At 44.1% G+C, this 27,625-nt stretch overlaps 1 protein-coding gene across 1 annotated transcript; it reads right to left on the reverse strand.

Annotated features, from left to right (window-relative positions):
- Window positions 1-92: 92 nt before the first annotated feature.
- Window positions 93-27,364, reverse strand: GFPT2 (glutamine-fructose-6-phosphate transaminase 2). The gene is made up of 19 exons (XM_038771481.1): window positions 27,239-27,364; window positions 20,947-21,054; window positions 19,152-19,250; window positions 18,693-18,818; window positions 16,644-16,702; window positions 15,719-15,853; window positions 14,211-14,272; window positions 11,934-12,013; window positions 11,443-11,560; window positions 10,155-10,318; window positions 9,125-9,220; window positions 8,920-9,017; window positions 8,490-8,610; window positions 6,563-6,720; window positions 6,171-6,285; window positions 4,711-4,838; window positions 2,394-2,561; window positions 1,461-1,622; window positions 93-987 (listed from the first exon to the last, which is right to left on the reverse strand). Exons 1-19 carry the CDS (start codon window positions 27,243-27,245, stop codon window positions 943-945), a joined length of 2,049 nt encoding a protein of 682 aa, XP_038627409.1. The 5' UTR covers window positions 27,246-27,364; the 3' UTR covers window positions 93-942.
- Between the last annotated feature and the right edge of the window lie 261 nt (window positions 27,365-27,625).

Consider the following 27,625-nt stretch of genomic DNA (forward strand, 5'->3'; position numbering starts at 1 on the left):
ATCCTGTCCAGCCTATCAGTTTCCAGAAGAGACACTCTCATTTACTGTGTGGACATTGAAGGAACCAGATAAAACACTTGGCCACACACAAAAAAAGTGTACTGTCTTTATTTTGTTTCGTTGCATAGCGATTGGACTGCATACGCTTTTGAACTGGCAGCCCATTCGAAAGATTTCTCCCTTTCAGGGGAAATTCCAAGCCAGTCGGGTTCTATGCATTCACCAAAATGCTACTTTGGCTTGAGAACTGGGACCAAATAAGAATGAAGTTACAGCGTGAGGAATTTCAGCCTTGGAGCAACTACTCAAAGTTGACGATTGTCAGAGGTTACCGGGAGCTGGAACGAGATGAGAATGATCGGGGAAGCATGGGAAAGGTGGGAGATCCATTCTGTAGTTCCAAGTGAACACGTGAACTACACTTTAATGGAGACAGCACACAAAAACAAAGAACTGTTACATGACGGGGATTTACAATATGGGGATTACCACTGCTACAGTCAAGCAACAGACTAGAAAAATAACTTAAAAGCTATACAACTGTAGTTATAAATACTTTGTCTTTAAAACTAAGTAGTATTGGCTAAAAAAAATGTTCACAGTTACTCTGAAGAGAGCTGTATTTATATATATATATATTGCACAGTAGTAGAAAAGTTCATTCTGTATACCATATGTAAACAATGATTTTCCTCCTCCTTTGGCAACTTCAGGACATATAGAAACAGGTATTTGCTATAAGCAAAAGCACTTGGGTAAAAGGCACATCGAAAGCTTTTCAAGCTGCAATTAAACAAGGTACTCGAGAACTCTCTAAAAACACTCTCACTTTCCAGTTTACTTTGTCATTCTAGTTACAGGCAGGTAACAAATCAGACCGTTGAGTGTGAAGAAGCAGAATGACACTTGAGTGACCCAAGTACAACAAACACTCATCTGCTCTTATTCCACCGTCACTGATTTGGCCAGGTTTCTAGGAAAGTCAACCTAAAATGAGAAAGAACAGGATCTCAAGTCAAGGTGACATTTCTGAACACCGGACAGCAAAGGGGAGGGGCTGGATGCATTCTCAGATAAGCATTTCCATCTATTCGGATTTTAAAATGGAATACACACACGATACTAAACTGTTGATGGTCGGCTTTAAGTTCCCCAGTCAGCTCTCTCCTCCCTAGTTATCCTTGCTTCTCTCCCACTGCACCCCAGCTCACACTCTGCTCCTCTCAAAGCCTACCTTTCATATGCCTTATTTTCATCCTTCACTCTGCTCATGCCATTCCTCCTCCCTGGAACTCCCTCCCACTTCTCATCTGGCAGACCACCACTTCAAAGTCCTTCCATGATTAATCTCTCCCCTCGTCGCCTTTACTGCTTCCCCTCACCCGTTATTTATTTTACCCATCCAAACGTGCTCATCCTAGCTGCTTTAACTGTGAAATGAAAAGCTAAACTAGACTTACGTCGTATCCTCTGAGAACCGCCAAGTGGAATGAGAGCAGTTGCAAAGGAATAACACTTAAGGTTCCTTGGAGGCAGTCGACCGTCTGTGGCAGCTCAATAGTTTTATATGCAAACTTGGAACTCTCGGTATCATCCCTCGAGCACAATATGATTGGGCGACCCTGAAATGAGTAAGGTCAGGGAAGAAACTGAAACCACTTTGCTGTGGGCAGGGAATGTCTCTAACCATCTCTGTTTCATTGTACTTTCCCAAGTGCTTAGCACAGTGCTCTGCACGCAGTAAACACTCAGTAAATGATTGATTTTTGACCTCCACAGAACTGCATTAAAAAAGAAAATTTAAAAAAGCCATTTATCAGATTTAGACCAAAAGCTCTCCCTCCAGACTGTAAGAATCTTGTGGGCAGGGAACACGTCTACCAACACTCTTGTGTTGGACTTTCCCAAGCACTTAGTTCGGTGCGCTGCATTAAGCAGACTGTAAGCTCCCTGTGGGCAGGGAAAGTTTCTTCTCACACTGTAGTCTTGGACTCTCCCAAGTGCTTAGTTCAGTGCTCTGCACAAAGCAGACTGTAAGTTCCTTGTGGGCAGGCAATGTGTCTACAACACTGTTGAAGTACAATATAACAATAAACAGACACATTCCCTACCCACAGTGAGTTTACAGTCTAGGGATGGTGCTACAGGGGGAACAGACATTAATATTAACAAATAAAATTACAGCTATGGACATGAGTGCTGTGGGGCAGGGAGGGGGGAATGAATAAAGGCAGCAGGTCAGGGTAACGCAGAAAGGAGTGTGAGAAGAGGAAAGAAGGGTTTAGGGAAGGACGCTTGGAGGACATGGGCCTATGGGAGGTGTTCTCCAAGGTGTCTCTATGACCCCCTTCCCCCAACCACGCTCAGAGGATGAAGCGGCAAAGAGCACTCACCTGGCGAGCGGTAACCTGCTGCAGAGCATTCTGGCACTTGGTAAAGCAGGGATCCTTCATTATGACCATTATCACTGGCATCTGTTTATCAATGAGGGCCAGAGGCCCGTGTTTTAACTCCCCTGCCAAGATGCCTTCCGAGTGCATGTATGTGATCTCCTTGATTTTCTAGTCAATAGATAAAGAAGAGACTAACCGATACGGTAAAACTCATGGACAGTGCCACGGACCTTTTTAGAAAAAAAACAAACAGAGCTGCCTTATTTCCTTATTTTCTAGGAACTGTGATTTAGCTTAGGCCAGACAGTTAGCTTTTTTCATCCTTTCATCTGGATCAGTGTTATTTACCGTTATCCAAGAGTTGCATCGTTTATCTAGCTGAGGTTGGAGAACAGAACATTTCTTAAATTCTCCTTGAAAAATGTTTTTTGAGGTCATATGTGTTAAGCGGTAAAACAGGAAATGAGTGGAATTGATAAAAGGACTTACATATGCAGACAGCTGATGCATTGGCATTAAAATAGGCCTACAGAAGGTCCATTGATTTACTGTAAGACAGTCTAAGTAAAAACCTTTTTCTCTACCAAACAGACTGACCAGTCTTACTATAATGAATATAGATCTTTCAGTAGTAAGAAGAGTCAGCCCTAGAACTCCCTCTCCCCTTCTTCCGGCTGCAGCACGTACGTCTAGATCATAAAACTCTGTTGCTTCTCCTAGATGTAATTTTTTTTAGCACCTGCCTCCCCTGCTGGATTGTAAGCTCCTTGAAGACGGGGATCGTGTCTACTACCACTGCTGTACTCTCCCAAGTGCTTAGTACAGCGCTCTGTGCACAGTAAGGGCTCAGTAAATATTACTGAAAATAACTGTGGTTTTTGTTCCATTCGACCACCCTGACAAGTCTACGCAGCACAGTGAAGTAAGGAACTGACAGTTAACTGGTAAATCTGGACAATTCAAGACCAAAAAATGGAGTTCTGTGGTTCCCAGTGCTCTCTCTTTTGAACCCGGGGCTTGGGTTTGGTAGCTAATCCGGCATGGATTTCTCAGATTAAGCAGGCTGTAGAGGACAGAGCACAGGACTGGCAGTCAGGATAGCCAGGCTTACATCCCAGCCCTGCCACCAGACTCCATTATGAACTTGGTAGAGTCATTTTACTTCACTAAGCCTCGGTTTCCTCATCTGTAAAATTGAGTCAAGAGTGTTAGGTGTCCCATGTGGGTACTGTGTTTATTGTCATAACCTTACATCTACCCTGGATCCTAGTACATAGTAAGTGCTTGATGAATGCCACAATTATGAGGAGGAGCAATGTTGCCCAGTGGAAAGAGGATGGGCCCAGGAGACAGAGGACATGGGCTCTAATTAGAGCTCTGCCAATTGCCTGCTCTATAATCTTGAACAAGTCACTTCACTTATCTGTGCCTCAGTTTCCTCATCCGTAAAATGGGGATTCGATATCCGTTCCCCTCCTACTTAGTCTGTGAGCCCCATGTGGGACAGGGACTGTGCCCAATCTGATAAACTTGTATCTATCCTAGCACTTGGTACATAGCAGCACTTAAGAAATACAATAATAATAATTACATTAATGACCTTCCCTCCAGTTCCCCTTTTTTTACTGTGTAGATTTGGCACAAGACAGCATCAACACAAGCTGAGTTGTGTGTGAAGTAAAGTAACTTGAGTTCATAATAATAATAATTGTGGCATTTGTTAAGCACTTACTATGTGCCAGGCACCGTACTAAGCACTGAGGTAGATAGAGGTGATTAGGTTGAACATAGTCCCTGTCCCACATGAGTCTCACAGTCTTAATCCTCATTTTATAGAAGAGGTAACAGGCACAGAGAAGTGAATTGACTTGGCCAAGATCCCACGGCAGACAAGTGGGGGACCTGGGATTAGAACCCAGGTCCTTTTGGCTTCCAGGCCCGTGCTCTTTCCACTAGGCCATGCTGCTTTGTGATGCTCTGATTTTCTGCGTCTAAAAGCTCCAACAAAATGGTGGTCAGGGGTCAATCCCCAAGGCCAAAGGGCTCTGGGCCCATTGAACTCAGAGGTAGTTTTCCAAAATTTTATGTGCTATCCCAAAACATGCTAGGAACTGAACATCATTCTTCTTGATGCTTGATTAGCGTGACTGGGCTTTTTGGCCCCAACATGACTGAATGTTTCAGGGTAGTGACTGGTCTTGCTCCAGTGGCTACCTCAATCCTAGGGGGCACACCTTGGTGGAAGGGCAGTCTGACCATGTGTGGCACACACAGTGAAAGACAAAAAAAAAAAAAAAAAGAAAAAAGAAAGTCTTACCAATGCTCCTTCCAGGCAAGTAGCATAATTATAACCACGACCCATCACCAGAAGGGATCTTTGTTTGTAGAGTTCCAAAGCCAGATCATGGATCTTCTCATCCAAAGCTAACACTTCTTTGATCATCTCTACAGAGCGGACGCACGGTGAAAAGCAGAGTAAGTGCCATCATTCTCATTGTCCGAGCCAGTTTAAACAAGCTCTCAGGTGCACTGAGCGCTGGTAGTCTGAAGCAGTGCCACAGGACTTACGTCAGCTCAATTGATTATTTTACTTTAAATTTCATCTGAATGCTCTTCTATGGGAAGCGGGTAGATATAAGTGTCTGGATTTGAATTTGGGAAGACAAATCTTAAGGCTGGAATAACAATCAGAGGAATTTATTGAGTGCTTACTGTGTGCAGAGCACAACTAAGCATTTGGGAGAGTCCAATAAAGTTGGTAGATATGATCTCTGCCATCAGGAAGCTTACATTCTGTGTGCAGAGGAACATACTAAGCATTTGGGAGAGTCCAATAAAGTTGGTAGACATGCTACCTGCCCTTGCGAGCTTATACTGTGTGTGCACAGCATTGTACTAAGCACTTGGGAGATTACAATAGAGTTAGAAGATGTAATCCTTTCCCTCAAAAAGCTTAGTCTAGTCAGGGGAGGCAGACACTAAAATAAATGACCGGTAGGGCAGAGATGGGGTGGGTGAGTTGCTAAGTGCTTAGGGGATATGGACTGAAGTGTGTAGGAGAAGCAATAGGGAGGGAAAACAAGGTGAGGGAGAGATGAGATATTAGTCAGGGATCATTTTTCAACAAAAAACCTTCAGGCTGTGTTTCCTCACTTCTCAAGAAGCTCCACTGGCAGCCCATCCGGCTCCGCATCAAACAAAAACTCCTCACCATCAGCTTTAAAACAATTAATCACCTTGCCCCCTCCTACCTCACCTCGCTACTCTCCTACTACAGCCCAACTCACATACTTCGCTCCTCTAATGCTAACCTTCTCACTGTATCCTGATCTTGATTCTCTCACCACCAACCCCTCGCCCACGTCCTACCTCTGGCCTGGAATACCCACCCTTCTCAAATCCGATAGACAATTACTCTCTCCCTCTTCAAAGTCTTATTGAAGGCACATCTGCTCCAAGACGCCTTCCCTGACTAAGCTCTCGTTTCCTCTTCTCCCTCTCCCTTCTGCATCACCCTGACTAGCTCCCTTCATTCATCGCCCCCGACCAGCCCATCTGCACTTATGTCCAAATCTGTAATTTATTTATTTCTGTTAATGTCTGTTTCCCCCTCCAGACTGTAAACTAGTTGTGGGCAGGGATTGGGATTATGCTGTACTCTCCCAAGAACTTAGTACAGTGCTCTGCACACAGTAAGTGCTCGATAAATATGATTGATTGAATGAATAAATTAAGTCTCCCAGTCTTACAAGCGTGAGTCGAACTCGTGGAACGTACCTGGGAGCGACTGCAGTCCGTTGATGATCTCCTGCCTCCTATTTTGCAGAGAAATGCGGTCTTCTGACATCATCAGGCCAAACATCACCAGGGAGACAAATTGGCTGGTGTAGGCCTGAGGACAAACAGGACTGTGATTCTCTGGGGAAACAGCTCAATTAGGGTAGGTGGTTGCTTTGTTGGGGGTAGCACTGTTGCTAGCAAGGCACTTGGACACCCCCTGCTAAGGTGCAAGGGTCTAGAGGTCTCTGTCCCCCTTCCCCTTCGCCCCCCGAGGTCAGCTTGATGTTGGGGGACATGCTCAGGGCCAGGGTGATCTCCAAGATATTGAGGGGCCAACCCCCCACCGCCAACTGGTCCCCCACCCCCTGTCCCAAGTGGCAGCTGGCTACCTTGGTGCTCGCTACCCCGATTTCAGGGCCAGCATTGATGTGCACGCCGCAGTCAGTCTCTCTGGAGATGGAGCTCCCCACCGTGTTCGTGACGCCAACCGTCAGAGCTCGACGCTCCTTGCAGTAACGCAGGGCCATGATGGTATCGGCGGTCTCTCCTGGGAAGCCGAAGCCCGTCTTACCGTTAGCGGGTGGGGCTGGTTGAGGTGGTGGCATTTATTGGGATTAATGACATTACTGGTAGTTAGTGGTGTTAATAGTCTTAATGGCACTTATTGGTAGTTAATGGTGTTATTAGTATGAATGGTATTGATGGCTTTCATTGCTATTAATGGTATTATTAGTATTTATTGGAATGGATTTTTTGGTATTTTTTGGTATGGATACAAATGCCATTTTTGGTACTTATATGTATTAGCGATCTTAATGGTACATATTAGTATTTGTGGTTAGCTTGAACCTCTCTCTCCCCAAATTATGGCCGAACAAATCACTCAATTGATCAATGGTATTTACTGAGCACTTATTCTGTGCAGAGCGCTGTACTCATGGCATGCAACTCCCAGCATGCCCTGTGCCCATGTGGGGTCCCGAGCACCCCCATAGGTGTCCTTTGACACTGGAATTGTTAGATTCTGCTCTTTCAAGTGGTCTTCAATGTTGTTTTATAATGATGGTATTTGCTAAGTGTCAAGCACTGTTCTAATGCACTTGGAATGCTTCATCTTTCCAACTGTATCAGTCTCCAAACCCCACCCCAACCTGTTTTTGATTGTAAGCTCCCGGAAGGCCAAGGGACCTTGTTTAACTCTCACTTCCAGATTATCCCATAGTGTTTAGTATGGGGCTTTGCACTCGGTAAATGCTTAATAAGTACTATAACTACTCAGCACAATGCACTGTACTAAGTACTTTGGAAAGCACCACAAAAGCATGTGACACATTCACTGCCCACAAAGAGCTTGTACTTTAAAGGGGAAGACAAACATAAACGTTTGCTGTGGGCAGGGATTGTCACTCTTTATGCTGTATTGTACTTTCCCAAGCACTGAGTACAGTGCTGTGCACATGGTAAATGCTTAATAAATATGATTGAATGAATAATAAAGATAAAAATAATATTTGTTAATGGCTTATGTGCAGATCACTGGGGTAGGGACAAATCAATCAAATCAGACACAGTCCCTGCCTCATGGAGAACATTCCCATTTTACAAATGAGGAAACTGAGACCCAGCAAGATTAAATAACTTGCCCAAGGTCACCCACCAGGCAAGTGGTGGAGCTGGGACTACAATCCAGGTCTCCTGACTCCCTGTCCTGTGTTCTTTCCAGTAGGCCACGCTGCTTCTTTATTTAAAAAAAATCATAAATTAAGTAGAATAAATAATTAACTTGTCAGCTGACTTTGCTAAAAAAAAAGGGGCAAAAAGAAATGTGTAAATGTTAGTGGTTGCTGTGATTCTAGGAGTTAAAAGTGAATTAAGGAGTTGTATCTTCACACCACAGGGAGGAGGATCAAGCAGGCTAGAAATTTGGGCTCCTTGGGGGCAGTTTGGTGTTAATCAATCAATGGTATTTATTGAGTGCTTACTGTGTAAAGAACACTGTACTAAGTGCTTGGGAGAGTACAGCACAAGAGAGTTGGTAAACACGTTCCCTGTCCGCAGGTACTGCGTAAAAATCTTGGGTTTCCTCAGGGAAACAGGTGCTTCTGGCAGGGGCAGTCTGAGAATCAATTCTGAGCCCTCATTTTTGGTCTTTTGGACTACAATTCCCAGGAACTCTTGTGGTGTTCCCACCCCTATTCCACACCTGCTCTTTGCTTCAAAAGGTATCCTCTCCCAGAGCTCTGGAACTGGCCATAGAGGCTTCCAGCTTTACGGTCAGTCTGATCAAGGGCAGTCAAAGACATCGCTATCACTCACCTGACTGACTTATGAAAAAGCAAACATCATCTCTGAACACAGGGGTATTTCTGTCCAGGAAGTCGCTAGCGAGTTCCACCATCACGGGCAACTCTGTCAGTTCTTCTAATACCTGTCGTGTCTAAAGCCAGCAAATATCAGTTATGAAGGACCCTTGTTGAAACAAAGAGTGATCAAGATAAGCAAGTAAAGCTCTAGCAGAAAATACCACATCACAGATGTTGTTAATGAGAAAAGACAGGAAGACTGTCATCGAACAGTACAAGAGGTCAGTGAAATCTGCATAAAGTGCATGGTATTTTTTAACATTACCAAACAAGGGGGATATGTCCTGTCCTTGGAAGGGTAAAATGGCAGATGTGACAACTGCAAAAGAACAGTCTCACCAGGCACAGTCGCATGTTAAGCTGGTTGACTGGGCTTAACTTACCGCGACTGCCGCATGATAGCTAGTCCCACAGCCAATGATGATCAGCCGCCTACACCTTCGGATCTCTTTCAAGTGGTCTTTCAAGCCCCCTAACAGCACTGCAGAGCATCAAAGAGATTAGATTAACCCAGAGGCCTTCATAAATCACTGTTCTCGGCAGAAATTGAAGACTTGAACGTCACCATTAGGAAACTATACAAGTTACCTGTATTGGTCTCAAAATTCACCCTGCCCCTCATGGTGTTGAAGACGGATTCTGGCTGCTCGAAAATCTCCTTCTGCATGAAAGCACTGAAGTTCCCTAGTTAAATAAACACGGTCAATCAATATGGAGCTGGTTCCGTGCTCCACATTTAAATTTTCTTTCAGCTCATATTTTTTGGAAAATTGTTTTGCCACTGATGAAACAATGGTTACCAGCAAGTCAGCACTCCGGATCGTAAGGGGAAATCCTCTCCTGGAAAACATTTTTTCTGATGAAATTACTACACAGATGTCTGAATAAGTGCAAAATGAAGCAGGCCTTGAGAAATAACTGCTTCTTGGTTAATAAAAAAAATAGAACTTTGTTTTTTTAAAAAATGTTTTTTTAAGTGCTTACTGTGTGCTAGGCACTGCTCTAAGTGTGGGGCTAGATGCAAGTTAATCAGGTCAGATACAGTCCCTGTCCCAAATGGGGCTCACAGTCTTAGAAGGAGATCAATGGTATTTGAGTGCTTATTTTGTACTAAACACTTGGAAAAAAACAATACAAAAGCATTGTTAGTGTTGAGGGCTATTATATTGTAGTGTCCCAAGCTCTTAGTACAGTGCTCTGCAGTCAATAAACAATCAATAAATACTACTGCTTGATTGATTCTATTATAATGGGGAGGCTGCTTTCTTGTTGAAACTTGGGATGAAACAATACTTATCGGGCACACAAACACTTCTTCCACCCATCAGCAGAGCACTCTCTAATTCTGTTGTCACTTTTTGGGGGGTATTTGTTAAGCACTTACTACACGCCAGGCACTGTACTAAGCATTGGGGTAGATACAAGTTAATCCAGGTTAAACACCGTCCATGTCCCACATGGGGCTCACAGTATTAATCCCCATTTTACAGATGAGATGACTGAGGCTCAGAGAAGTGAAGTGGCTTGCCCAGGGTCACACAGTGTTCCATCCGAACTACACTGTGAAAACACACATCTCAGCAGAGCTGTTTGTCGGGTTCAGGAGGAGAATACCTGCCTTTCATAATTTGCTGCAACTCCATCTGCAGGGTCTGGATGGCTCGAGATGGATCATCACTAGCTGAGCGTTTCACTCGGTGGATGGAGAGTTTTCCATCAGCCACTGCTGCAATGTCATCATCTTCAAGGAAAATGACTCTGTTGGTGTGTTCAATAATAGCACTACGGACATAAAAAATAAATGCATCACTTCAGAACCAACCTGTTCACCTTAGAACAAGGGCTACTTAAATGGGCAATCCAGTTCAAAAATAAGAGGCGGCATGGCCCAGGAGATAGAGCCCAAGCCTGGGAGCCAGAGATCCTGGGTTCTAATTCCAGCTCCACCACTTCTCTACTATGTGACCTTGGGAAAGTCACTTCATTTCTCTGAGCCTCAGTTACCTCATCTGGAAGATAGGGATTAAGACTGTTAGCCCCATGTGGGCCATGGACCGTATCCAACTTGCTTACCTTGTATCTACCCTAGTGCTTAGAACAGCGAATGGCACATAGGAAGCGCTCAACAAATACCATTAAAAAACAATAATAGAAATAAAGACCATTAATTGACCTCTGAGACACAGTAGGGTCCATTTATGACATTTCTCTAGCAGTTGAAAGCTCACTGATCCCTTGTGCCATTTCTTGGTTATCTGTGCCTTCTGGCTGTTTCCTCATGTAATGTATGCTGGTTCCATGTCACCATTTGTTTTGAGTGCTAAGCTTGAACTGCACTTCACTTGCCCTTCGTTATCTAAAGACTGGGCAAGAAAATCTGAATACTGACTTCTTTTTTCAGGACTCTTTCTCTCCCTGCAGGCAGGAAAAGACATCTACCCCTCTCACTGCTGTGCTCTTGCTTTCTTCAAAAGGCTCATTCTCCCCTCTAAACTGTAAACCCCCCTCTAGACTGTTAGCTCATTATGGGCAGGTAACATATCTGCTAATTCTGTTGCATTGTACTCACCCAAGCACTTAGTATAGTGTTTCTGCAGAAAGTGCTCAATAAATACAACTGATTGATCTCGCCACAAATGTAACAGGGAAGGTTTTGCATGTCTGCACTATCCTGTTTTTCTTGAATTTCCCATTCAAAGAATTCCCATTTTTGTTAATGGTACGCTGCTTCTCGGAACACTTGCAGTGTGCAGAGCACTGTACTGAGCACTTGGGAGAGTACAGTACAACAGAGTACATAGACATGATCCCTGCACTCACAGAGCTTACAGACTAGAGGGGAAGATGGACATTAAAATAAATTACAGATTGAGGGGAAAGGAAAAAAAAAAAAGGTTCCCAGCTACCTGGCATCAGAAGCAAAGAAAAATTCTACGGCTTTGTCTCCAACAGCGTGAAGGCAGGTTGAACTATCCAACCTCTTCATTCGGGTTTTACAGATGTTCTTCACATTCTCAATGTTGCCTGTTACATGAAACAAAGCAAGTCAAATTCACTTCAAAAGTCTGGGTGAAAGAGAAAGTGACAGAGCGTTACAATGTGTCACGAATCTGGAGCTGAGATTTTTCACTGATCTAGGGGTGCCTTTTTTATCATGTCTACACTGGCCAAACTTGGCCCAAAGACCAATCTTTTAGAGGACTTGAGGATGAGGCCATTGCAGCAGTTGCTGATGGGAAACTCTCCAGTCACCGAGTAAAGTGAGGCCACACATACTATCAGCCAACTCTATCAACTTTCCTGGTGGGCTGAGACTTAGAAAAATGAATTTTTCTGGATTTTTAGAAGCAGGCTAGCAACACTAATCAAGCTCCCAGATGCTTTAGCGCCAACTTACATGTCCTATATAAAATGGGGATCTGTTCCGTGGAAAGTTTGTATTTGCTGCGAACTCCAATGAGCAGAGGGCTTCCTCTCCTGAAAACATAACAATGAACAAAGTCACCCAAGGTGTCATTCGTGAGGTTAGAGCGATGTTGCTCTGGGCATTAAAGACAGACTGCCCCGATCTGTATTTAGCCCTTTAGACAGAAAACTTAATTGACTGGGTGTCCTGTCGAAATACAGTTTGAAGCATTTCATCAGGAAGTGACTAGGTTCAATCAATAGGGAGATGGGGTGCTGAAATGCCAATTATATTGTTTTAATCTAGGGTGGGGCAGTGCCTGGAACATTTGGAACCAACACCCATGGTGAATAGACCAAATGAGAGCTAAGGACCTCCAGGACGTTTATAAATATCTGTTCACTAATCCTTCCCAACCTCTTGGGCGGAGGGCAGAGGTCATTCAGGAACTAGGTTTACCAGGTGATTTGTCCAAAGACACAGGTAACAGCTGAGCCAGGAAAATGCCCAGACCGCCTTTCTCCATCCATCTACAATCCATTTCACCTCCTCGCCTCTTCTCGCAGGGGAAGCACTGTCACTCAGTGGAAAGTGCCCAGCATCAGCCTGCTGTGTGACTTTGAACAAGTCGCTTAAACTGGCCTCAGTTTCCTCATCTGTAAAATGGTGTGTGTTGCGGGGGGGAATAGATTCTGACCCAGGTGTGGGACAGGGACTCTTTTGTTCCTACCCTCGGGCTTAGCACCAAGTAAGCGCTTTAAAAACTGCCACAGTTATTTCCAAACAGATCGAAACCAGAAAATGCTTTCAGAGTCTGGCAATACATTTCCTGTTCCCAACTAAGAATTTCTGGTTTCAAACGAGTTCTGTGAGTCGTCAACTCGAGTCTGTGCCCAATTTAATACACTCGAGGTTTTGTAATGCCTTATTTCTAAAATCTAACACACATTCGGATTTATTCATTTTGGCTTGTACACCAATCTTAAGTTTCAGTGCACACCCGAGCAAAGAATATTTCATTCTTATAACTCCTAGTGAGAAGTCAGACCTCAAACCCCAAGAAAATCTTGGCCCTGTTGAGACAACAGCTTCAGTCATCAGTACCAGATTCACTGTAAATGCACCATTTACAAGAAAAAGGAATAATTTATTCATAAAACCATTGACAGTATGGCTACTGGTTTGTGAGCTAGCACCTGGTATCTCAGCAAATTTTTAGTTCAACAGACTTCTGGGCTAACTTGGAAGAAAATAACTATTCATTGCATTTAACCCAAGACGAATCCAATCTGCTTGGATTCATCTGGTCTTAGGCGTTGAATTGAGATCATTCCACATAACTTTCTGAAATAGCAAACTGCAAACTCAGATTTTACAATGACCCAGTTGGTAAAAACTCCAGTAATAAGGGATGCCGTGTGGCCTAGGGGAAAAAGCACGGGCTTAGGAGTCAGAGGATCTCGGTTCTAATCCTGACTCCACCACCTGCCTGTTGTGACCTTGGGCAAGTCGCTCAGCTTCTCTGTGCTTCAGTTTCCTCATCTGTAAAGAGGGGATTAAATACCTGTTCTCCCCCCACTTAGACTGTGAACCCCATGTGTGACAGGGACTGTCCAATGCAGTTTCTACCCCATGGCACATAGTAAGTGCTTAACAAATATCACAATTATATTTATCTAGCAGTTGAGGTGGACATTAAAATAAATTAAAGATAAGGGAAATCAAGAGAGTTTAAAGAGTAAGCACTCAATAAATATTATTTACTGATTGGCTGCTTCATGCTTTTGTGCCCAATTCTTTGCAGAAGAGGCACAGATGCGGGGAAGATGCAGACCTCTTTGCCTTTGACCTTCCCTTCCAGGATAATCTGGGGAGGTGATATGGTTCATTCCTATCATGAGGGCCTAGCAGGGTAGGTTAAAGTTCCCATTGACAATGCACAACTCGCCAAACACAGAGCTCTGCTCTGAACCTTTCTTCATAGCCCACTGGGAGGAAGAGGAGAAAAGGCAGAGTGGGAAACTGAGTTCTATTTTTAATCACATCCTCAAACAGAACATTCAAATTGAAATGTGCACTTAGATTAGGCTTTCATCTGAACATTTAAATCCTTTTTCAGAAATTCTATTGAAGCTTTCCCAGGTATAAAAAGTCAGGTCTGAATCCACTTCCCATGCCCTGTGAGACACAAAAGCTTCATGCACCATTTTTAGACAGCTCAACCAAGAAAAGGCTCTTTAGGGAAAATGAAGATTCGTCTACACTCACCGGGTTGTTACTGCTTCACCTGGGTAATAGATGCTCTTGAAAACCAATGCAAATGCTCCTTCCTGGAATCCAAACGAAACAAGCCACCTTTAGTATTTGAGTGCTTACTGCATGCCAAACATTGCATTAAGTGCTTGGGAGAGTTCAAAACAACAGAGTTGGTAGCCACATTCCCTGGCCACAAGGAGCTGACGTTCCAGGGGAGGAGCTTAGAGGAAGGGAACTCAAGAATCTCAGCCGAGTGGATAGAGCATGGGCCTGGAAATCTGAAGGACCTGGGTTCTAATCCCAGTTTTGCCACTTGTTGGCTGTGTCTCCATAGGCTTGTCACTTCACTTCTCTGTGCCTCAATTACCTCCTCTGTAAAACGGAAATTAATACTGTGAGCCCCATGTGGGAAATGGACTATGTCCAACCCGATTAGCTTGTATCTACTTCAGTGTTTAGTACAGTGCCTGACACATAGTAGGCGCTTAACAAATACCATTAAAAGCAAACAAAAAAACAGACAAAAAAATACTCTACCATCTCCCAGATCAGTTTGGACTGAATTACACTTTGAGCTGATCACAGGTTCTTTAGAAAATGAATGAGTGAATCATTCAATGTATTTATTGAGTGCTTACTGTTGCAGAGCACTGGACTAAGCTCCTAGGGAAGTAGAAAGTTAGGAGATGTTTTGGCTGAGTTAGAGGGGTGCTAAATCTAGCAGAAGCCACAGAGAAAAGCACACTTTGGGACACTTTTGAAAAGCTAAATTCTGAACAATATCTTCAGCGGAGAGAAAGGAAATCTTCTGGAAAAAGGAAATGGTACCAAACTGATTCCAATGTGTTTTGATTTATAGACCTGTCAAAGTTTCTAAGTGAAAGTTTTATCCTGCCTTTTTGAAAGGTTTGTAATTGATGCATAAATGACACTGTAACTGGTCATATTTGAACAGTGTGACTGGTTTCTGATCAGCTCTCATTAATAAATAGTTGCAGTAAACCATGACTCCATAAAATTGGATGGAACTGACTCCTCCCTTAGGACAACTTTTGATTTAAAGACATTTAGCCGTGTAGTGTTTCCAAAGAATTTCACTTTGAAGGAAATTATTTACTGTAAAACGAATGATTTCCTATCATAAAATCTGTGGTGTTTCCAGACAATACCACTTTTGGGAAAATTATTTACTGTAAAACAAATGATTTCCTGTCATAAAATATTCACTCTTAAGAAGACTATCATAAAACGTTGTCTATTTTGCCACTCTCAGAGCAGGAAAGCATTAGTAATTGCCTGGTTAAGAGGAACTGAAGCTGCTTTTCACATCTCTTCCCCTCAGCCTCCTTGAGCCCCTTTAAGCAGGAACTCACTTTCCAACAGCCATTTTGGAACCCCTCCATCAGGAAGGAGGTCTCTGCACCCAGGAGACAGTCAAATATCTTTGATGACAACGAAAGAAAAAGAGTGTTTACTTTCACAACTAATTTAGGATTCAACTAAGGGAACTCCCCACTTACCAACTGTTGAATGACTCTTTCTACCAGGGTTGAGAAACTGATGTCTTCACTTTCTCTGTTATCATACACATATTTGATCAGCTTGGCAATTGTCTCAGTATCTGTTTCTGACTCAAACTCATAGCCTTTGGTCTCCTGGAACAGTTGTTAGAGTATACAGAATGTCAGATCTTCAGGTGAAACTGCCATTGCTTCATTCCAAACTCTCCCACCCTGTGAAAACACAAACACACACACACACACACACACACACACACACACACACACACATTCCCGCCTACGCCTCCCTTTGCTTCTTCCCCAATAAGTTTCCTTTCCCTCAAAAAAGGAGGTGGAACCTGAAAGAAAACGGCGGGAAACCATAAATTAGACTTCTTCTCCTTCTCTCCACTTGCCTCCTTTCTGTTTTGAATCTTGTTTCCCCTAATTCTCTGTTCTCTGGCACCTGAACCTCTTGAGCCTTTCTCCTTTGTCCTGACTTCTAATCAGTGGAGCCCTTGGTCCCAGTCTTTCTCCAAGACCTAGTTCCATGTCCAGCCTCTCACAGAGGCCCTCAGAATCTTAAACAGCATTTTAACTTCACCCTGCCACATCCCATCAGAAACGATGGCATGCCTGTTGTCCAGATTTCAAAAGTTCAAAGAGGCAGTGAGGTCTAGTGCTATAACACAGAACTAGGAATCAGGTGATCTGGGTTCTAATCCCCAATGTGCTCCTCACCTTGAGCAAATCATTTTAATCTCCCTGGGCCTCGGTTTCCTCACCTGTACAATGGGCCTAAAATACTTGCTCTTCTTGACTCATGTGGGGCAGGATCAGGGTCTGATCTGATTGTGTCAACCCCATTGCTTCGTTCATAGCCCGTACTTAATAAATATAAGGAAAAAAAATGAAACAGAAAACAGGCTACAATCTCACAGCTTACCAGAAATTTCCTCAGGTCCTTATAATTTGTGATGATCCCATTATGGATGACAACAAATTCTGAAACATTAATATTACATTATTATTAACATTATTCATATTTTGTCTGAACACAAAAAGAAATTCAGACAATTACAACCTTCTCTTGAGGACTGGGCAATGGCTCAGCTCCCAACAACCCCCCCCCCCCCCTCCCCGACATACACAGGGCCTGGGGGGCAACAAAAGCACATCTCATTGAAATGACCTCATGGGCGCTGGTTCATCTTGCATGTCCAAGAGGAATCTGCCCTGCCCCTTAATTCAAACCGAGTGAGCAACTGATTTTTACATTCTATCAGTCTAGTTGTTTTCTAGCGTGAGGTCTGTGTTCTGGTGAGAAATCATGAGCCTACTTCAAACTCCTGTCCAATTAACTGATGGTTTTTATTGAGCACTTACTGCATGCAAAGAACTGTATTAAGTGATTGGGAGGGGACTCTGCAACAGAGTTGGGAGATACAATCCCTACCCTCAGTGAGTTTACAGACTAGAGTGGGAGACAGACCATGCACAAACGCCCTCTGGACAGTAAGCTCATCATGGGCAGGGAATGAGTCTGTTTATTGTTATACTGTATTCTCCCAAGCACTTAGTACAGTGCTCTGCACACAGTAAGCTCTCAATAAATATGATTGAATGAATGAATTGAATAGAAAGTTCACACACACAACATCCATTATTCGGCCCAATATCCATTTCGAGGCCACATACGTTAATACAATGCAGCAGTGCAATAGCTAGCTCCCTTACCTGCATTGTAGCCAACACACAGTCTACAAACACACAAGATGGCAAGATTGAGTGCCCCAAGTTCTGAAGGTTTTTCAGGAATGGTGTTTTGTTAATTGCCTCTTTCCTGTCACACCACATAGCAGTCAAACCATCACAGCAAACTGACGAATGATGAACTCACTGAGAGCTTTAAGGCATTCAGTCAGGTCACCCCTTCCTGCCTTACCTCATTGATTTCCTAATGCTGCCCAGCCTGCACGCCTCACTCCTCGAACAGCAAGCAACTCTCTGTACCTCAATCTCATTCATCTCACCACCAACCCCTTGCCCACATCCTCCCTCTGGCCTGAAACTCCCTCCCCCTTCCTATATGACAGCCCACCACTCTCTCCACCTTCAAAGTCTTATTAAAATCCGAAGGACTTGGGTTCTAATACTGATGCTGCCACTTGTCCACTGTGTGACCCTGAGCAAGTCACTTAACTTCTCTGTGTCTCAGTTCCCTCATCTGTAAAAGGGGGATTAAAATTGTGAGCCCCACACGGGTCATGGACTGTGTCCAACCTAGACTGTGAGCCCGTTGTTGGGTAGGGACTGTCTCTAGATGTTGCCAACTTGTACTTCCCAAGCGCTTAGTACAGTGCTCTGCACACAGTAAGCACTCAATAAATACAATTGAATGAATGAATGAATGATTAGCTTGTATCTACCTCAAAGCTTAGTACAGTGCCTGGCACATAGTAAGCACTTAACAAATACCATTAAAAAAGCAAAAAAAAAGATCTCTTTCAAAAGGCCTTCCCTGACTAGGCCCTTATTTCCCCTGCTCCCTCTCCCTTCTGTCACTTATGGACTTGGATTTGTACCCTTCAAGCACTTGATATTCACCCCACTTGCAGTTCCATAGCACCTATGTATGGCTCCCTAATTTATTTTAATATCTGTCTCCCCATCTAGATTGCAAGCTCGTTGTGCACAGGGAACATATCTACCAATTCTGTTGCATTGGACTCTCCCAAACACTTAGTACAGTGCTCTGCGCAAAATAGATGTATAAGCTCCTTGAGGGCAGCGATCGTGTCTACTAACTCCATTGCACTCTCCCAAATGCTTAGCACAGTACTCTGCCAACAGTAGACTGTGAGCTTCCAGAGGGCAAAGCTTGTGTCTACTAACTCTATTGTATTGTACTCTCCCAAGAACTCAGTACAGTGCTCCCCACACTGTAACTACTCAATAAATACTGTCGATTGATGGAATTCCCACCCAGACATACCGTTGTTTTTATCGGACCTCTGAGGGTGACTGTTCACGGCACTGGGGACTCCGTGTGTGGCCCAGCGTGTGTGAGCCATTCCAAAATGTGTCTCGAACTCAACTTTGAGGTCCAAGCCATCTTGTTCTGCACAGGAGAAGATTCATCCCAATGTTACAAAAAGTCCTCAACACTGCAAGCAGAAAAGGGAGGTAGGCTTCTTCACTGAATTAACATGTCTTCAGTGGGTGATTACAGTTATTGAATTTCATCCAACTTCCTCCAAATTGCTCTCCTTTAGAAAGCTTTTTTCACCCTACCAAGTTAACAGAACTAACGGGGGAATTTCCTTTCATATCAGAATTCGGTTTGTGCTGATTATTTCCAGCTAGAAGAGAAAATCTGGTGACTAGTGTGTGGACTGAATAGAAGATTTCACCACAACTATTCGCTGAATAGTTGTAGTGTTTTACTACTTACTGTAGAGTTCTTCATCAAGAGCCTTGACTTTCCCCCTTTTCTTAACTAGTTTGATGTGTCTTTCTTTATCTTCATTATTATTTCCGTCAATTGCCACACCTGGAATTCAAGAATTTGTTGCTATCATTTAAGATCTGTTTATACTACAGAGTTGGAAAGATACTTTAAGACACAGGGGTTAAGTTGTCCTAGGGTAAAACCAACACTTGTTGCAGCTTTCTTCTCCCATCACCCCTCATCAAATAATAATTGTGTCATTTGTTGAGTGCTTACGATGTGCCAGGCACTGTACTAAGTACTGGGTGGATACAAGAAAATTGAGTCAGACACCGTCCCGTCCCACATGGGGTTCACAGTCTCAATCCCCATTTTACAGATGAAGTAACAGAGGCACAGAGAAGTTAGGTGACTTGCCCAAAGTCACAGAGCAGACAAGTGGCAGAGTCAGGATTGGAACCAGCGTCGGAGCTGGGATTAGAACCCAGGTCTCCTGACTTCCGTTTCTGTGTTCCTTCCACTGGGTGCTGGAAGACTGTAGATTGTAAGCTCATTGTGGGCAGGGAATGTGTCTGTTGTATGGTATTCTCTCAAGTGCTTATTACATTGCTCTGCACACAGTAAGCACTCAATAAATACAACTGACTGACTGACTGATGGCTGAGACAGAGTATCAAAAAACTCCCCCTGCAGCTGTTTGGTGCCACTATGTTTGCTGTGAGATGGTTCGGGACACCAGAGAAAATTTCCTCTGGAAAATTCCACTTCAAAACACAGGTGGAGAGGTGGAGTCCCGCCAGGTGGAACTCGGGATCCCACTGGTCACGTGTGCTGTAAGGGAGAAACTCTGTTACAAAATGAGAAAGTGGCCTGAATTCCAGAGAAACCTCTGGCAGGTGGTGGGGTGGAAAGATCACAGGGCTGGGAGGCAGGAGACCTGGGCCCTCTGGAGTCTGCACACAAGGAGTTGTAGCACCTAGTCAGGCTAGCGGCTCAGGCTTGTTCAGAGCCCGGGCAAGAGGGGCACAGGGGCCTGGGAAAAGTCACCCCATCCCACCCCTTGTGCACAAATCAATCAGTCAGTGACATTTATTGCGTGCTTACTGTGTGCAGTGAACACTTTACCACATACTGTAAATTAATATTATTATTTCATTCACTTTCTCCCACTGGGTCTGCTCTGCTTTGTGCCTGTTCTTCCTCTGGCTTTCACTCTGTAAATAATTTCTGTTGGTCTCTCCTATTAAAATAGTGGAAATATGGCTTAGTGGCAACAACACGGGCTTGGAAGTAAGAGGACGTCGGTTCTAACCCCAGCTCTTCCATTTATCTGCTGTGTGACCTTTAGCAAATCACTTCACTTCTCTGGGCCTCTGTTACCTCATCTATAACATGGGGATTTAGACTGTGAGCCTCATGTGGGACAACCTGAGTATCTTGTATCTACCCCAGCACTTAGAACAGTGGTTGGCACATAGTAAATGCTTAACAAATATTATAATAATTGTTATTATTATAATAGTAGACTCCTTGAGGGCAGGGAACTTGTGCTTAGCTCCTGTTGTACTTTCCCAAGCATTCAGTAAGTACTCAATTGCCCTCAACCTTGCACTCCTAAGGAGAGTTCTGAGTACCTTCAAAGAGTAATTTAGTATGAGAACTGTGCGTGACACATAGTAAGTGCTTAACAAATACCATAAAAAAAGAGAGGGAGACAATACGCAGCATATAGATACATAAATATTTCCATGCTAATTTTTGGGGGAGTGAGAAAAAAAAGAAAAGAAAATCAAAATACCCGCAGAATCATATCCTCTGTATTCCAGCCTCTGGAGACCCTTTATTAGAGTTTCAAAAATCTCCTTCCTTGTCCGGGGTACTCTGTAGTTCATATAGGCAAAGATTCCTGAGTAAGAAAAATATAAGAGATTCAGAAGTCAGCATCTGTCAGGAAATAAAGATCACATGGGAAGAGAACATGTTTGAAAGCCTGAATAACAAATACAAAATGTGAGAATTTTCCCAGTGGGTTTTAAAATGGCTGAAAAACAGCATTCTACAAATTTTATATTGTACAGGCCAATTACAGTGCCCACATTTATTATGCAAGATACATTTGGGTTGAATTTTTGATGACCATTCCACTCAGAGAATGGGTGGATCTCAGAATCCTTTCTAAACTTATTAAAAGTTTTAAGTTTCCAGTCCAAACTTCTTAATGTCCTAAGTTTCCAGTTAAAATGAATCTGATTATTTAATTGAACTGTTCTCTACCCAGTGAAAGGATCATAAATCTGAAATTTTCTTCTGGGAAGTTTCCCAACATTTGGTTTTTCCAGATATCGAGTTACGACTTTGCTAAAGGCTCCCAGCTTGATCCCAGATAAAAGTAGATTCAAGAATAATTGGGTTTCAGACATTTTCTGTCTACAAGAGAGAGGTCAGTGAGACTGAATTCCTGGTTAGCTTTTTTTGGAAAAAAAAAGGATTTAAAATGGCTAAATTGATGTTCACCCATTGGTTTCTAGGAAATGATACCAGAATTTCTTATACAACTGGACAACCCTTTATAAAGGGCAAGGTCCCCAAACTAATTCTCCTCACACATCTCCAAAGCCTCTCTATGCCAAATTGCACAACACATTTACAGGCTTGTTGGGCCAGTAAATAAGTTGTGCAGTTGCAGTGCTATTCCTGTGTAACGCCAGAAAAAATGTCTCCCTGGAGGTTTTGCCTTAGAAGTGGAGAGTGTGTTGCAATTGTTAAGGATCCTTAACTCCCGGGGAGCTGGAGAGCTTCCTCACACATTAAACAGCAGATTCCAAAGCCCACCCCCTCAGTGGTGAGAAGCAGCCTGGCCTAGTGGAGAAAGCACTGGACTTGCCCTCAGGAGTCCTGGGTTCTAATCTAGGCTTCCACGGCTTGCCTTGCTGTGTAACCTTGGGGAAATCTCTTTACATCTCTGTGCCTCGGTTTTCTCACCTGTAAAATGGTCATAAATTACCTCTTCTCCCTCCCTTTTAGACTGTGAGCTCCATGTGGGGCAGGGCCTGTGTCCGATCAGAATATATTTGCATCTAGTCCAGTGCTTAGCACATAGTAAGCACTTAACAAGTACCATAATTATTATTAATAACAAATACTGTGGTTATTATTATTATACTGACAACCATAGCATTAGGCTAGGCAGCAAGATGGTATACTTCTCTGAGACAAGAAGAATGAATCTTAACCTTCAATGCAAAACACAAGCGACACAGTTACTTGGGAAATAACTTATTACTGAGGTACAGATTTTTGTTTTATTCCTCAACATATCCCTCTCAATTGATTTTATTTTTTATATCGATAAACTAACCAAAATTGCTACAATATTGACCACCTTTCTCTCCCTGTTCTAGGAGTTCTTCCAATCAGTCAATGGTAATTATGGAAGCCTTCCCCAATTAATTCACAACCCTCCAACACCCATCCTTAACACTTATGTACATTAAGACTATTGTAATGCACATATGATAATGGTATTTGCTACTGAGCTTACTGTGTGCCAAACACTGTACTAAGCATTGGAGTAGATACATGACAATTAGATCGGACACTGTTCCTGACTCACAATTTAACTCTAACCTATTTAGTATGTACATTTAATCCAGGTATTTTTTTTAATCTATTTATCGACACATTCCATTATTTCATTCCTAGTGGGTTTGTCTTGCTTCAAACCTTATACATGCTCTTTCCTTGGCTACCTGTAAATAATTTTTGTCCGTCTTCCCCAAGAGAATGTAGGTTCCTTGAGGGCAGGCAATAAGAGCTTTGTTACTGTTAGTCAGTCAGTCGTATTTACTGAGTGCTTACTGTGTGTATAGCTGTCCTTGTTAAGCCCTTTACTAAATGCCAAGCACTTGAGCCCATTCGGTGCAGTTCGATCAGACACACTCCCAGTTCAAGGGAGAGCAGGTATTGAATCCCCATTTTACAGAAGACACGGAGGCTCAGAGAATTTAAATGGCTTCCCCAATGTCACACAGTAGGCAAGAGGCAGAACCATGATGAGAAATCAGGTTCCCTGCCTCTCGATCCTGTGCTCTTTCCAATCAATCAGTGGTATTTATTGAACGTTTACTGTGTGCTGAGCACTGTACTAAGCTCTTGGGAGAGGACAGTACAACAGAGTTGGAAGACAAGTTCACTGTCTTTCTTTCCACTAGTTCCGGTGGCCCCCCACACAGCTCCCTCCCACAGCCTGCTGTGTCCCTCACTATGGGCGGGAAAGGTGTCTACCAACTCTGTCATATTGTTCTCTCCAAAGAGCTTAGTAGAGTGCTCTGCACACAGTAAATGCTCAATAAATACCACCGATTGACCCTATAGAGACCTCCACCTTCTCTCTGGGCTGATCTCCCTCCCCCTAGACTATGAACCCCATGTGGAACAGGAAACGCTTCTAACCTGATTGCACTGTTTGAGCCCTAGTGCTTGGCATATAATAAAGTGCTTAACAAATACACCTATTATTAATACTCCTATGTCTATCACTCAATGAATCGAGCCATTGATTCACTGAAGGAATCATTCTCATTGACAGTCAAGGGATACATGATCGGTAAATCTGGCATTTCACGCCCTCACTGATAATTCATTAATCTGCTCAACATTTCTGTCATGAAAAGACATTTGGACAATAGTAGCAGTTAACCTTTCATGAAAATATGCTGTCAGAAATGGTGGTGTAAATATCTGGTTATCACATATCTGGTTCACCCAGGCTTGAAATGAACCTCCTGCTGCAATATAGAATTGGGTGACACTTGATACACCTCTTTCCTGAGGATGTATAACTAACTGAAAATGTTCCCCCAAATAGTACAGAAACGCATATAATGGCTACGGTGGTTTGGGGGGAGTGAGAATCAAACCCGAAACAGAAACACACCTACCAGCATAGAAGTCACCATGGAAACACGGACCTGACCAAAGTCACCACCCAGCAAAGATTCAATGCAGGGACTAGTAATAATAATAATAATAATAATTACAGTATTTGTTAAGCGCTTACTATGTGCCAAGTGCTAAGCTCTTGGGGTAGATACAAGGTAATCAGGTTGTCCCACATGGGGCTCACAGTCTTAATCCCCATTTTCCAGATAAGGTAACAGGCACAGAGAAGTTATTTCTCCCTTGAAGTCATGCTTGGGCTTGAAATCTCAAGAGATTTCTCATCCAATATGTGAACATCCACTGCAGTGATTCCCTTGGAGAATCTCTGAAAGCAACCCCCAAGAGAATTCTCTGTGAACTTTATAGGTATAATTTGTGCCTACCCCAGCGCTTAGATGAGAACACATAAGTGCTTAATACCACCAGAAAAAAATAAAACAAAAAAGCCCTAAATGTCTGTCTTGAAAGGCTGAAGTACCCCTTCAGCCACAACATACTAAGCCCTTACTATGTGCTGAACATTGGGGTAAATACAAGATTATCCAATCAGACACACTTCCTTCCCCACACAGGGCACCCAGTCTAAAGAGTGAGAGAGAGAGTGAATATCTTATATTGACATTTGTCAGATGGAGTCGACTAAGACACAGAGGGGCCAATTAACTTGCCCAAGGTCACACAGTAGTCCAAAGGTAGAAACAGAACTACAGCTCAAGTCTCCTGACTCCCACTCCCATGTTCTTTCCATTAAATCCATGTTGCTTCCACATAAGAGGACGTCTAGAGGAAATCAAACTAAGGATAAGGAACGGAATGAAGATGTACCACAACACTGAAATGGTGTTGCTTCGGGCTAGTGATGCTCAGAGTAATATTAGTAATAATAATGATGGCATTTATTAAGTGCTTACTATGTGCAAAGCACTGTTCTACGCGCTGGGGGCGTTACAAGGTGATCAGGTTGTCCCATGGGGGGCTCACAGTCTTAATCCCCATTTTACAGATGAGGTAACTGAGGCACAGAGAAGTTAAGTGACTTGCCCAAAGTCACACAGCTGACAATTGGTGGAGTCAGGAGTTGAACCCATGACCTCTGACTCCAAAGCCTGTGTGCTTTCCACTGAGCCACGCTGCTTCAGCAGTAATAGTAGTGGAAGTAGTTATAATAGTAGTGTTAGAGATAGCAGTAATTGATCAATCAGTGGTATTTATTGAGTGCTTACTATGTGCTTATTACATGCCAAAAGTAATAAGCACACTACATGCTTTGTATGTAGCAAACGTAATAAACACTTAAGCTTAACTAGACTGTAAGCTCCTTGTAGAGCTTAAGAACCACTGATTGATTAATTGATAATAACTCTACTGCATTCTCCCAACCATATAGAACAGTGCTCAGCACCCAATCAATGGTAATTATTGAGTCCTTACTGTGTGCAGAACACTGTACTAAGCTCTTTGGGGATTACAATACAACAGAGATGGTAGATGGTCCCTGCCCACAACAGGTTTACAGTCTTCAGTCTGCTTACACCCAGCAGGAGTTCAACAAATATTATTTATTCTTTCATTCAATCATATTTATTGAGTGCTTACTGTGCACGGAGCACTGTACTAAGCCCTTGGGAGAGTACAATTACTGATTGACCCCTTAATACAAACCTGCCCAGGTGGAAGAAGGGCATGTATAACCCTCCTGGAAAGTTGAGCCTTTCTCCATTTACATAAGCCATTAAAATATTCTGTAGTCCACCGCCCCCCACGCAAAAAAAAGTCATAGAAGAAGAGCATTCATAGCTTAAAACATCCTGCCTGGTGTTTGGCCACATTTCATTAGCTTTGGGTAACTTTAACCCCTCAGAAAGGAAAAAAAAAAAAGACACAAGCACACACACAGACACACAGTGACTTTTTGTCCAGTTGGTAGTTCTCCTTTTCCTACTCTCATGAGACACTCTTTCTGAATCTACCACCCTGAAGGGAGCCTAAAAAGGATTACAGATGTGTGTGAGAATGTGTGGGTGTGTGTTGGGGAGGAGAAAGCGTGTATGTGTTTGTGTGTGCCTTTGTCGTGGATTGATCACAGGTACTCAGCCCAAACCTCTGCAGCCCAAGATCCCCACCCTGTGTGGCTCCAAAGCAGCTAAGATAAAAGCATCCTTAGGGGGAGAAGGTGATGTAAGACCCCCTAGAGGGCTCATAGCTTTCCCCCTCGGGGCTAATCGCACCCCCTCCTACCTGTTTACTAACCCCTCGGACGAGGATCTTATCAGTTTGAGACGTTTCTCGGGGCTGGAGAGGGGCGCGCTCTAGGAGGCCGGCGACCTTTCAATCTCTCCGGCAAATCTCTCCCCCCAACTCCGAGGAGGCCCGGACTCCAATTCCCCGGGGGCGGGGGAGGGATGGAAATGACAACGGGAGAGGGAAGGGGGGGGCAGCAAGCCCTTTGGAGCAATCAATCAATCAATCGTATTTATTGAGCGCTTACTGTGTAAAGAGCACTGTACTAAGCGCTTGGGAAGTACAAGTTGGCAACATATAGAGACAGTCCCTACCCAACGGTGGGCTCACAGTCTAAAAGGGGGAGACAGAGAACAAAACCAAACATACTAACAAAATAAAATAGAATAGATATGTACAAGTAAAATAGAGTAATAAATATGTACAAATATATATACATATATACAGGTGCTGTGGAGAAGGGAAGGAGGTAAGATGGGGGGAGGGGAGGTGCTCAGGCTCCCGGGGGCGCTGGGGAGGGGTTGACTCAGTTTCCCCCGTTGCTGGGGGGGGAAGGTCGGGGGAGGGGCGTTGGCTTTTTCTAGGCGAAGACGAGGACCGCCTAAAACGGGTGTGGGAGCGGAGGGCAAGGGTGAAGGCAGAAAATCCGTGCATGGCAGGGCCCCTCTCGGCCCTCCCCCTTTTCCCGGAACGGAAGAAAGGGGCGGAAATCCCCCCCTGGGGGGGGTGCGGTTCCCGACAATCTGGGGGTGCATCGGGGCTTCTTCTCGGGGTGGGGGCTCCGCAGCCCCTCCGTTTTCCAAGGACGGAGCCGGGCTGGCTCCCCGGGCCGGAGGGGGCTGGGAGGACCGCGCGGAGGAGGCGGCTCCATCCCCTGAGCGGCCCCGGCGGACCCCGCGGCTACTCACCGCACATCTTGCTGCCGTCTCCGCCGTCGCTTCTCCCACCGCTGCTGCTGCAACTGCTGCTGCAACCGCTGCTGCAACTGCTGCAGCGCCCTGATGTCCGACCCCCGGACCCCCCTCCTCCGGCCACCGCTCGCCGTCCTCTTATATACCGTCCGGGAGGAAGGGAGGGAAGAAGGGCGGTGATGCTCCTCCTTCCGGCCTCCTCATTGGCTCCCGGTTGTCATGGCAACCTCGGGGGAGGCAGCGGGGCGGGGATGGGTCGCCGCCGCCGGAGCCCCAAGAATGTGCCGCGTTGCTCTGGGCCGGGCTGAGCTCCGGAGGGCGACGGGAGGGAGGAAGAAAGGGAGAAAGCGGGGCTCTGCCTTCTCTTCAAGCCTTCTGCCACGG

Source organism: Tachyglossus aculeatus, chromosome X2, assembly GCF_015852505.1.
Source record: "Tachyglossus aculeatus isolate mTacAcu1 chromosome X2, mTacAcu1.pri, whole genome shotgun sequence".
In the NCBI taxonomy this organism is placed as follows: domain Eukaryota; kingdom Metazoa; phylum Chordata; class Mammalia; order Monotremata; family Tachyglossidae; genus Tachyglossus; species Tachyglossus aculeatus.